The sequence below is a fragment of the Lissotriton vulgaris genome, chromosome 12 (genome assembly GCF_964263255.1).
Source record: "Lissotriton vulgaris chromosome 12, aLisVul1.2, whole genome shotgun sequence".
NCBI classification, from domain to species: Eukaryota; Metazoa; Chordata; class Amphibia; order Caudata; family Salamandridae; genus Lissotriton; species Lissotriton vulgaris.
Genome location: NC_141700.1, coordinates 246,010,501 through 246,023,685, shown reverse-complemented (window position 1 = coordinate 246,023,685; position 13,185 = coordinate 246,010,501). Strand labels below are relative to the sequence as shown.

Sequence of the window (13,185 nt, the reverse complement as noted above, 5' to 3'; positions counted from 1 at the left end):
GGCGGTGTTCTCAGCTCATCTGCGCAGGTTAGGGGTTTCAGTCTTCCCCTACCTCAACGACTGGTTGTTGAAGGCGGGCCTCGCCCCAGACTGTCGTCAGCCACCTCCAGACTACGGCCGACCTCCTGCACCTGCTGGGGTTCTCCATCAATGTGCCAAAGTCGCACCTGTGTCCCTCTCAGAAGCTCCTCTTCATCGGAGCGGTTCTAGATTCGGCACAGTTTCAGGTTTATCCTCCCGAGCAGCGAGTTCGGGATATTCAGGTTCTGATTCATATTTTTCAGCCTTTTTCCCGAGTCTCGGTCAGGTTGACGCTGTGGCTTCTGGCGCTGATGGCCTCCTGCATCCTTCTGGTGCATCACGCCAGCTGGCGATGCGGGCTCTGCAGTAGGACCTGAAGTTTCAGTGGGCCCAGCATCAAGGCAACTTGTCTGACCATGTCTTGATCTCGGAGGGCACTGCAAGACAGTTGCAGTGGTGGCTCAGCGGCAGATCCCTCTCCCTACCCTAACCAGAGCACGTAGTTGTGACGGACGCGTCATTCCAGGGCTGGGGGCCCATGTGGGAGAGGCAGAGATCAGAGGCCTCTGGTCTCCGGCAGAGTCCCAGCTCCACATCAACCTTCTGAAGCTGCGGGCGATCCGGCTTGCACTGAAGGCGTTCCTCCCTGCTGTCCGGGGAAGTGTAGTGCAGGTGTTCACGGACAACACCACCGCCATGTGGTACTTCAACAAACAGGGCGGGGTGGGGTCGTGGACCCTGTGTCAGGAGGCTCTGCGCCTCTGGCAATGGATGGAACATCAGGGCGTGACCTTGGTGGTTCAACACCTGGCAGGTTCCCTGAACGCCAGGGTGGACGAACTCAGCCGTCGGTGCATGATGGATCACAAATGGCATCTGAACTTGGACGTGGCGCAAGGCCTCTTTCAGCAGTGGGGAGAGCCTTGGTTAGATCTCTTCACGCAATGTCATCAGTTCTGTGCGTTGGAATTTCCAAGGCGGCACTCGCTCGGAGACGCTTTTCGTCGCGGGTGGAGTTGCGATCTGTTGTACGCCTTCCCGCCTATACCACTTCTGCCCAGAGTGCTGAAGAAGATCAAGCGCGACCGGGCCCAAGTCATCCTTGTGGCTCCGGACTGGGCACGAAGATACCGGTATCCCGAGCTACTCAGCATGTCCGTCGATCCCCCGATTCGTCTGCCTCTTCAGGAGGACCTTTTGTCGCAGCAGCAGGGGATGGTCCTCCACCCGAATCTGTCCAGTCTCCACTTACATGTGTGGAGATCGAGCGGCAGCAGTTGAGGCCATTTGACTTGCCTCCTGAAGTCTGTAATGTAATTCTGGCAGCCAGGCGTCCCTCCACAAAATGGGTATACGCCTGCAGGTGGAACACATTTGTGGCATGGTGCACAGCAAAGGCTGTGGATCCCCTTTCTGCCCCTATTTCAGAGGTTCTCCTCTTTCTTCTTTCTCTTGCCCAGCAGGGCTCTGCTCTGGGCACTCTAAAGGGCTACCTCTCTGCCATTTCCGACTTCTTAAGGCTCCCTGATCAGTCCTCTTTGTTTAAGTCCCCGGTTGTAAATAGGTTTTTGAAGGGCATCACTCACGTTTCCTCCTGTTCCTTTCGTGATGCCTCAGTGGGACTTGAACCTTGTTCTGACTTATCTGATGTGCGCTCCCTTCGAGCCACTTCATAACTGTCCTCTTCGTCTTCTTACCCGTAAGACTGCATTCCTGGTTCCCATCACCTCTGCCAGGAGAGTGAGTGAGCTCCAGGCTCTTTCTTCTCAACCTCCCTTTCTTTCTGTCCATCCGGACAAAGTTGTGTTGCGGACGCGACCCTCTTTCCTGCCCAAGGTATTCCCAGCCTTTCACATCGGGCAGTCCATCACCTTGCCCACCTTCTTTCCGCCTTCGCATCCCTCGAAAGAGGAAGAGAGGCTCCACCGTCTGGACCCAAAACGTGCGCTCTCATATTATCTGGATCGCGCACACCAGTTCCGGGTGGATGACCAAATCTTTGTTGGTTACGTGGGTGCTAAGAAGGGACGGGCGGTGCACAAATGGACCATTTCTCGATCGGTTGTCTCGTGCATTAAGGCTTGTTACTCTCTGGCTAAAAAGGAACCTCCTGTGGGGCCTACGTGCCCATTCCACTCGGGCCACGGCTGCTACTACTGCCCTGGGTCGGGGAGTCCCCTTACAGGACATTTGTCAGGCAGCTACGTGGGCCTCGCTGCACACGTTCACAAGACACTACTGCCTGGACAGCCAAGTCCGGAGAGATTGCCTTTTCGGCCGTTCTGTTCTCCAGGACTTTCTGGTGTGGTCATTGGTTCGCAGACCCACCATCGGGGTTGGTATTGCTGGGGTATCTATTCTAAGGTAAGGAATCTAACACTAACCTGTTTCTTTCAGATGCACAAGTTACTTACCTTCGGTAACGATATATCTGTAAGAAACAGTAGTTAGTATTGGATTCCTTACCGACCCACCCATTCTCCCCGTTCTGCAAACCGATATCTAGGGTTAAGGTCATCCCCTTTCAGGGCCCTAGTTTTTATGGCACCAGTGTTGGTTTTTATCGTGGCTCTGCGTTTCTGGCGCGGAAAAGCTTTGTATAAGAACTGTCGTTGGCGCGCGAGGGCGGCGTCTAAGTACTCCAACGTCATCCCGGCGCCAACGACGCCGAAAACGGATGTGGAGCCGCAGATGCGCCTACCGACACACAGGGTTACGGCTACGCAAAATTTGCCGGATCCAGTCTAACGCCTAGGGATATTCTAAGGTAAGGATTCTAATACTAACTACTGTTTCTTACAGATATATTGTTACCGAAGGTAAGTAACTTGTGCATATACTGATTTTTGTGTATATGTGTACATACGTGTATGTATATATGTGTATGTGTGTATATGTATAGATACAAATATGTGTGTGTTCCAGCGTCAATTTACATTAATTTCTAATGAGCAAAGTTAAGTTGTAAATTTCTTAACACAACGCAAAAAACAGCATTTCAATATGTAAATAATGCCAGAAGAAAGACTGTATGAGCAACCATGACTCACCATATGTAACGGAGCTTACCTCTTCCATGGCTTCTGTGTGAGGGAAATTTCCATGGCAACCCACCTATGCCACGGCCAAGCTAATTACTGGTATATAATGCACTTCACATCTAGTGTTAAGTTGTTGTGAGCAAGGCGGTTTTGCCGCCGAAACGCTTCACGCTATTCGTATGGAATAAAACCGTTTTTCTTTGGTAACTTGATCCCACGGTGTCAGCGCCTGATTTCGTATGAAAGAATCCAGGATTGGAAGTTATATATGTATATATATGTCGAAACAATTCTTGCCCGTCCCCCGTCAGGAACAGCAACTCGCAGGCACGGACCTCTTGATTCTTGAAAATGATTAACGACCTCCTCACATTAAGGTGGTGCAAAGCAGTAAAGACATTTTATTTTGGCATGAATGTCAAAGGCAAGTGCCCTCGGTGACACTCCTCTTGGGAGCTTGGTCACATGATGCGTCCCTTAGTGCATATATATGTATATGTATTGAGCTCTGTACCGGGGAGCGAATCTGAAAGCGAACAAGCCATTACTAGTTCACGGTTGGGGTTTACAAAATTTTCACTGGCGCATGTGGTGGACTTCCTGCGCCAGGATCGCAGAAAAACCCTCAGACCACGCGCCTCGAACCAAAAACAACACACAGAGCAAACGACGCAAACGCAGACATTGCCACAAAAGCAGACAGCGGCGGTAAGTCCAATTACAAAATACCACAGAGAAAATTGAATCGCAAATGATTGAACCAACTAGTTAATCTCTCTCAATAATTAATCTGACAGATATGCATCTCACTGCCAATGAAAACAAAATTTTCTTCCTAGGATTATCATACTGCCCACCGAACAATTTTAATTCTGCACAAACTCGCATCGACCTGTATAAATATACTCAAACTGCGTACGTTTTATTTGCTCAACAAATCTAAACAGCCTGTACTACAAGATGTTGCTGCAGAGGGAAGTTTGAGCCCATCACTTATGACATTGAATGAATAGGAGTTAATGTTTGATCTACAGGAACTGCATAGAGAAGGCACACTGGACAATACAGTTACCAGCACCAACACTCTGCCTAGACTGGACATGCCGGGGTTAACAGGATTTAAACCAAGGTCCACGTTCAATCCCATCGATATTTATAAAGATTTAGTGACTATCCAACTCAAAAGGCTGCACATATCTACATTCCAGATGCAACAAAAATGTCGCAAACAAAACAACTGTTATGGCAACCTAATGACGAAGCTACAGAACAACAACAATGTGGTTATACACCAATCGGACAAGGGGGGCAATATTGTCCTTTGGCCGAGGGCATTATATATGGATGAGGCACTTCATCATTTAAATGACCGACAATGTTACAAGCGGGGTGATTAGCAGACGGTAAAAGTTGCTTGGAATTATTTCAACACCAAACTGTTATCATGGAAAAGTGCTGGACTACTTAGTATTGATGAATTTAAACTCCTCAAGGTGAACCATCCGGCCATTCCAATTATTAATCTAGTTCCAAAAGTACATAAAGACTCCAACCAACCTCCTGGGAGACCTATAATCTCCGCGAAGAACAGTATGATGGAGAACACTTCAAGGTACATCGACTTCTTCCTTCAGGAACACGTAAAAAATCTACCATCGTATCTGCAGGATACAGGGGACTTCCTGAGAAAGATTGAAACAGTAACGTGGCAGGACGACTATCTGCTGCCAACTCTTGACTTCACTGCTCTATACACCAGTATCCATCATATGGATGGTGTAGGAGAGATGGGTCTGCTTCCTATGGTTACCCCCACTTTTTGCTATGATTTTCAGTTTTTTTGACTTTAGACTGGCTGTGGCCCTGCTAATCAGAACCACAGCCTAGCTGTTCTCTCTCTAAATTGTAACCATGTACTTTAGGTACATACCAGATTGGGTATTGGGTCACCTTTGTGAGTCCCTGTATAGTGTACCATAGGTACCCAGGGCATAGTGCATCCAAGGCCTACCAGGGGCTGCAGCATGTATTATGCCACCCCTGGCTGGCCAACCAAACTGACACCACAGGTCTGCTCACACAGCCTGGGTAAGGTGGTGTAATCACCCCTTACTTAGATATTTATTATATATATATATATATATATATATATATATATATATATATATATATATATATATATATATATATATATATACACCTATAAGCCACTAATATGGTAGGCTTTGACAATCCTGGAGGCACAGTGCCTGGTTTTATGTGAGAGGGTGCCCTAGCATGAGCTGAGCCCCTCTGCAACTTTCGGAACCATCTCCTTATAGCTGTTCTATGTTATAGCCATACCATATACTCTTAAGTTCATTATAATTCTCGCGGTTAAGGCTAACTTTGGTTCGGCTTTATCAAAACATGTCGTTTAAGGTGTCAAACACTTTGGAATACTACCCCCCGCCAGTCCTGGCGGCGGGGGTAGCATTCCACCCTTCTAGAGGGAAAAGACATGTAGTTACTGTTAAACCCGGTTAAAGTTAAACAGAGCCCCAGCATCACAAAATGGATGCTGCTGCCACAGACACGAGTCTGACCTCCTGCTGCTGGACGAAACTCCAGAAGGGGAGGCTTGCACAATAGGTTTCCTGTCCAGGGAGGTGCCAGCACCTCCCCAGACAGCCTTTTAGTGTATTGGGGCAGAGAGGGCTGCATTCAGTGAATGCTTTCCAGACACTGCCTGAGGCAAACAAGGTACTCCATGCATAGTCCAATCCAAACCGGTTGCTGGGGCACTCAGCCTCAGCTCTGGCACAAAACTGGACAAAGGGAAGGAAGTGTAACCACCCCTCTCCTGGTCCACCCATAGGAGGGACCTTTCAGGTAGTCCAGCCCATAAACTTAGTATAGGTATGGGAGCTGTGTCCCTAGGACTTTAGATTACCCGGGACGAATCTTTGCAAGACATATCCTTGACCTTCGACGCTCCATTTCAACTGGAAGACGGAAGATATCTCCCTTGTGGTCAAGGAGTGCCCACCCTGTTTAAACAGGCACCAACAGCAACTTTGCCGGTCTGCAGTTTCGAGGCTCCCGCCGGATCCTGAAGAATCTGCGACACAGGACACGGACTTGCAGACATCTCTGACCCCGACCCACATCCACAGCAAAGCTGAGACACGTGGCGGACACGAGAAACGTGGGAATGGAACTCCTGGACATCCTGCATTTTGCTAACTGCATCGACTCCTGAGGTATCTCGCAGTTGTGCATTGGGGTACGAGAAGCCCTAGCCCCGAGCACCATTTGCACCGAAGCACAGGCCCCCACACTCCACGAGTGTCCCGTGGGCCCCACTTTTGCATTTGAGCTCGACGCGTCTTCCCAGTTCCTTGCCCGTTGGCTAGTGAGCCCCCTGAAGACTTTTCTTTACAAAAAACTTGCTTTCCTGGTTGCTCCAGGCTTGCTCCAGCTTCCCTGCAAAGGAGAAGCGCCACAGACCTTGCTGGTCTGCAACAGAGCCAATCTCGACATCCTTTGTGGGTTGAGGTTGCTAAGGCTTGAGTCCAATCCGGATACCGACACCACAGTCAACTAGATCCGTCGTGCGACAGGTCGAATCCAGCGCCTGGTCATCGTCGATGCCTCCTGGACCTCGTGGCTGAAGAGACCAGCTCGACTTCTTCACCTGAAATCACCCGACATTGCCTGGTTCCTTCCTGGTACCTACCTGATCACTGGCTAGTGACCCAGACTCTGTCCCTTCTGCTTTCCGTTTCTTCAGATCTTCGATCCACCCTTGAATCCACCCGGACACTTTTCCTCTGGTCGCCTGCAGAACTTTTTTGCAGCTCTCCATTGAAAACGACGACGAAACCCGACACGAAAAGGCACCTATGCTCCCGGCTTCCCTGGGTGAGGTAACACGAGTACTCCGGTGCTCCCGTGGGTCTTGATTCTCGAAGTGTCCTAGTTTAAAAGGGTTCCATCCTAGTTCATCCGGAAGTGTCCTTAAATTGTACTTTTATTACTTCTTTGTTTCCCATAGAAAGTCAATGGTAACCCGCAGCTGTGTTTAGACACTGTACGCGCCTCCCGTGGGCTGCCTACTTCCTAACCTTTGTTTGTTTAGAGTAGCCCCAGCGATTCCACAGGCCACATGCCTACTTTCTATTCCACACGTGGTTCTTATACCACTATTTCAGTATATGGTTTGTGAGGCACCTAGGGCATACTGTATACTGTGCAACTTATCGTATGCTAATTGAGATTCTTGTAATGTACTTTGACCTCTGACCTCATAAAGAGTGCAGAGGGGTTGCGTTTAGATTAAATACATATATATTTGATATATACCTTGTGTGGTGTCCTTTCATTTGGTACTCAAGGGATTATAATTGATAAAACAACTTGCTTAACTCGCCTACTGAAGTTTTAGCCTTATGACTGCTGGTTCATGCTACCACTAGGATACATTTCTATAAGGTTGACTTTACAACCACCATCAATAAGGGTCGATTATACCGGTGAAAGGTGCCCACTAGAACCAGGCTAACTTCTCACAGATGGTGTTAGAGCAGTTGAGCATTTTGTACTGACAAAACCATTCTACATGCTGAAGCACAACAAAATACTGTCTGATATGATCCTGACATGTTTAAACAACAACTACTTTCTGTCCAAAGTCAGATGTTCCAACAAATGAGGGGTGTGGCGATGGGGGCTTGCTTCTCCCCCAGTTACGCATGTTTACACATGGGACTGTGTGAGGAGCAGGTCCTCGGGGCCATGTTTGGTCACATCTTGAGCAACCACATAGTGGCCTGGTATTGTTACATTGACGATCTATTTCTCATTTGGAGAGGGTCAGCGGCGATTTTGTTTATTGAGGAAATCAATGTAAATAACCTCAACCTTGAAATTACAGCACATGTTAGCAAGGTTTCCGTTCATTTCTTGGATGTAGAGGTTTACATTAAAAATCACTGTCTGGAGACTCGGTTACATCGCAAAGCTACTGCAGGTAACACTGTTCTGCACGCCACCAGCCACCACCCTGACCATCTGATACGCAGCATCCCATATGGGGAGATGCTGCGCATCAGACGCGTCTGCAGTGTGGATGCTGAATGCGTGAAGGCTCAAAACGAAAGCAAGCTAAGATTTTTAGCCAGAGGGTATTCTGCTAGCATGCTTGATACAGCGATTAAAAAAAAGCCAACTCTGTTCCTCGCTCTGTAGCACTGGGTTGCAGCCCAAGGCAGAACGAGTTGACCAAGAGCCCTAGTGCCACTATGGAACCACCCAGATTAATTACTACATGCAGCCGACAACATAACAAATTGCGCATGATTTTCTGTAGAAATTGGTTGGTTGTTCTAAGTGATCCAATAATTGGTGACACCTTACCTAAAGCTCCAGAGAACTTTTCGCAGAGCGCGCTCAATGAGCGACATGCTTGTCAAGAGCAGTCCAGAAGTAGCCATTAACAGTTCCTGGTTACAGTCTACTAAAGGCTTTATTAAATGTGCTTCATGTAAAACCTGTAAGCTGGAGAGAAACAGAACAACTTACAAAAGCCCGTTCAAAGATGTCCCTGTGGTTATCTCCAAAAAATTAACGTGCAAGACTGATTATGCTGTTTGTGCTGGAGTGTACGTGTGGCCTGCAATGTTGGGTGCACCAAGTTGCAGGTCCACAAGCGTATACTCCAGCACATGAGAGCTATAAGTAACAACGATGCAGCGTATCCAGTGGCTAGGCACTTTAAGGAGATCCATCTTAGTAGCCTAGACTACTTAAGTTACTTTGTGGTGGACATGGTACCTCCACTTCGCCGTGGTGGTGACCGTGAAGCCCTGCTGATAAAGCTAGAGACTAGGTATATCCTCGAGCTAGATACGAAGACCCTGAATGGGCTCAACTCGAGTGAGCATCTCTTTACTTGCCTTTAATTTATCTCCCAGATCTATACCAGTATAGTGACAGTAATCAGTACTGTGTTGTAGACATTTGTCAGATCTCCGAACTTAATGATTTCAAGTATACAGGTGATGACAGTACTACCCACATCATATTTTAGTGTTTTTCCCTCCCTATCACTCCACTCCTCTTTTTCTAAATTAGTAATTTTAACGTGACCATCAAGGACAGATTGGATATAGTGACCCATTAGGGACTCTGTGCAGTTGTTTTAGAAATAATAAGATTTGCTACTCATATCCATTATGCTATTGTAAATCTAGATAGGGTCCCCTAAACCACCAAACGATATCAACTATGTCCTCTAGCACTCAGACACCAGGGATCTGGTGTCAGGGTTATTTTTTAGATATTTATGATTTACAATACTCCCTAGCACACATGATATTGCAATTAAGGTCATATAAAACAATGTTTCCATCAATTTTGTCAATACATAGGAGAAATAAATTATTTTCTTTGTAGTTCAGTTTCAAGTTTATTCTTGTGCGGTTTGTTCTGGAAACTTTCACACAGCCGACACGTGTTTCGTCGTATTGGGAATGTAACCCATGACTTTTTCAAGGCTATTTCCAGGTCTGTTCTCTTGTATGTGTAATGCGGTGATAATTCCAACCCGCATATGGATTCTATGGGGGTATCCGTTTCTGGTCTTGTTCCTTTTGTTTGGCCTTTCTATGACTTCAAAACGATGCAGGAAGCTTTCGTCTTCCTTCTCGTAAATTCTGAGGACCCCGGTTCACTCGTAGCAAAATCCCTGTCATCTAGTTTTTTGACTTGCTTACGATGGAACTTTCCATGATATTTTTTGCGATATGATATTTGCATATTTGCACTGAGCCGCATTATTTTGCACTATTGCGTGTATTTTGCACAATGCTTCAGAGGCAACATTCTTGGGTATTGGCTTTGCTGTCTGGACAAAAGTATTCTAATATGCACTTTCCTTGGGTAATCAATACCATTCGTGCTGCTGACCCCAGTATGGGGATACAGCCGAGTTGCCTATTTGCACAATATGCTCTTTGCACTACAGCAGGTTTTGCACATCTATTTAAATTATATGACAGTTCAAATCCACCAAAGTTGAACTATGATTGTTATACATACATGTAATAATGCCATAATGTATGTTTTCTATGTCCATTGGCCCTATGGTCACGTGATACACAGTACTTGCACTTTAAATTTGATGGCTCTCCCTGACATGGCGGTGCGTGGTGTTACTATGGAATAAAATACCTCTTTGCACGCAATTTGCTTCGTCCGTTGGTCTTTCCTGAAGCCTGGATGTTCAAAGACGGAGTTCCTTGCATATATATTTGTATGTGTATGTATAACATTTTAAGGTTTTGTAAAAGATGAACCAAATTGAATAACTCTTATTTTCCTTCATTTCTACTTTAGGTCTTTTGACATTTATAAATTGTGCATATGTTAAATGGGGAACAAGGGCACAGGATGTATTTACGTATGCCAAAGTCATTGCACTTATTGCCATCATTATAACTGGAATTGTAAAACTCTGCCAGGGTAAGTTAATCCATGATGTCCTTTTTTAAATGTTCTGTGTTTGTTTGATTAAAAGTAAACTAATACATAGTCATTCACAACAGTGGTATTTAAAATGCGAGCATATTTGAGATACATTGTGCAATGTTATGACAATCTTATTACACATTTTTTTGGGGGGGGAAGTTTAAGCCTCATGTAGGAGCAGGACAGCCAGGTCTGGATGATATGCAGGCAGTGTTTAAGGTATTAGATGTGTGGTGCATGGGAGACTTAAGTAGAGTTGTGTAACATCAACATTTTGGTGAGTCTTGATGCAGTTATCTGGGAGTAGGGCATCAAGCGGCTCCATATTAATGTTAACAATAACAGGAAACAGTATGGAACCCTGGTAAACTCCACAAATGATGTGGATCTTTTGGTATCTGGAGGAGTCTATGTGAACAAACTGGTGTCAGTTGGAACTGTAGGAGTAGAGCTATAGAGGGAAATTGCTGTTGTATCACAATCAGGACTCATGGTTCGTATGAGGGTGGGATGGTTGATTGTGTCGAAGGCAGCTCAGAGATCCAGCAGTATCAGGAGGCAAGTGCCATCCTCATATAGGGGCTTGGAGGGCAATATTTGCGATGTGTAAGGAAACGATGTCCAGGCTGCAGCATGAACTAAAGCCAGGCTGGTAGTGATGCAGGAGATAATTAGCGTTATGATCGTGGAGTTGAACAAGGACAGCTTTTTTTTAATGATCTTGCTGTGAATGGTTGATGAATGTATTCCCTGTAGTTTGTATGGTCATTTGGGTCTAGTGTAGGTTTCTTTGGGAGTGGAAGGATCTTGCTTGTTTTGAGTTTCTGGGATAATGCCTTGAGTGAGGGAGGCTTTGACGATGGTGAGTAAGGTTGAGAGAAAGACCCCATGGAGAGCTTTGATGAAGGGCAAGAGAAAGATCTATTCATAAGAAGTGACTTTGAGTGAGTTGAGAATGTCGGCTAGATCTGTGAGGGATAGAGCTTTGAATGCTGACCATTGCGGGACTCTATAGCAAGGGGTGGGCACAAGACATGTAGCAGGGTTGGTGTTATTGATGTGCTATTGGATCTTCTCAATTTTTCACTGAATGAAGGATTTTGATGACATTGCATTTTTCCATGGAGTGAGGGATAGGTGAGTGTGGCAGGGGATTGAGTCTTCAAAAGTGTTGCTTCTCTTTGTGGCTTCGTTGATGGAGTTGGTATAATACTTTGGCTGGTGTGATGATCTGCCAACGTATTGTACATAGCGACTTCAGTATTGTGAGGTCATCTGGAGATTTGTTTTTTTTTTCCATGTTCTTTCCTGTCTGTGGATTGATCATTTGTCAATAAGGTCTTTAAAGTACCAGTGTGCTGAAGGTTTTGGCTTGCACTTGTGTATTTTAATTTGGGTGTTAAATTCATAGTTTTCCCAAAAAATGTAAACGTTTTCTTACAAGAGTGTTGGCATCAGATCTGTAGTTGATTGACTAAGAGATGGATCTGAAAGAAACAGGTTAGTGTTAGATTTCTTACCTTAGAATATCCCCAGGCGACAGACTGGATCCGGAAAGTTTTCGTCAGCAGTACCCCTGCGCGTCGGTAGGCGTTGGCTGCGGCTCCGCGTCTGTCGTCAGCGTCGTGATCGCCGGGATGACGTTGTCGGAGTACTTAGACGCCACCCGCTCGCGCTGACGTCAGTTCTTCTGTTTTCCGCGCCAGCTAGGGCAGATCCTGGAAGAGCAGTACTCTGTCATTTTTTTACAATTTTTTTTATCTATTTTGGATCTCTTTTTTCAAGTCGTTTTCGACTCCCGGTGCTGTAGGGATGCCTGGCTTCAAGCCGTGCGACGCCTGTTACCGCCTAATGTCGGTGACCGACCCCCACCGTCGGTGTCTCTACTGCCTCAGGGATGACCACGACTACCAGTCGTGCCCCGACTGTCGGGCTTTTACGTCGAAGGCTAGACGGGAGCGGCCCCGTAAGCTACTCGAGGTCCGGCAGTCGGCTCTACGTCACTCTAGGTCCCGGTCGAAGAGGAAGTCGAGGGACCGGTCGCGGATCCGCTGTCATCGCTCGTCGAGCCATCACCACTCGTCGGGCTCCAAGTCCTTCGGTGAGTCGAAGAGGCGCATCGCTTTTCTGACTCCCCACGCCGGTCACGTGACGCGGCTGTGGGTTGGGGCGACACCGCCTGTGCGGCTCCGCCGGAGCCGCAGGCGTCGCCTCAAAGCCTTCCTAGTCCGAGCTTTCAGACCCATACGACACCAGTGGGGGGGCAGGGTCTGCCATCACCTCCTCCACTGGCGTACCATCACGTCGGACAGGTGGGCGCTGCAAATCGTCCGAAGGGGCTACTCCCTTCCCTTCGAGAAGACCCCTCCAGACATGCCACTGCAGTACCACCGCATGTCAGGGGATCACTTGCAGCTTCTGCAGGAGGAAGTTACGGCCCTCTTGGCCAAGGGGGCTGTCAAGCACGTTCCTGGGCCAGAAGTTGGACGTGGTTGCTATTCCCACTACTTTCTGGTTCCCAAGAAAGGAAAAGGAGGCCTGCGCCCTATCTTGGTCCTCCGGGACGTCAACGGCTTCCTACGGAAGGAGAAGTTCAAGATGCTGACGTTGGCTC

General features: G+C 47.1%; 1 protein-coding gene across 1 annotated transcript in view; it reads left to right on the top strand.

The window, feature by feature from the left end:
- SLC7A6 (solute carrier family 7 member 6) overlaps nt 1–13,185 on the top strand; it is a 374,495-nt gene that overhangs the window by 118,456 nt on the left and 242,854 nt on the right. The window contains exon 3 of the mRNA XM_086947751.1: nt 10,440–10,565. Coding sequence (XP_086803877.1) covers nt 10,440–10,565 — 126 coding nt within the window. The remainder of the gene's footprint in view (nt 1–10,439; nt 10,566–13,185) is intronic.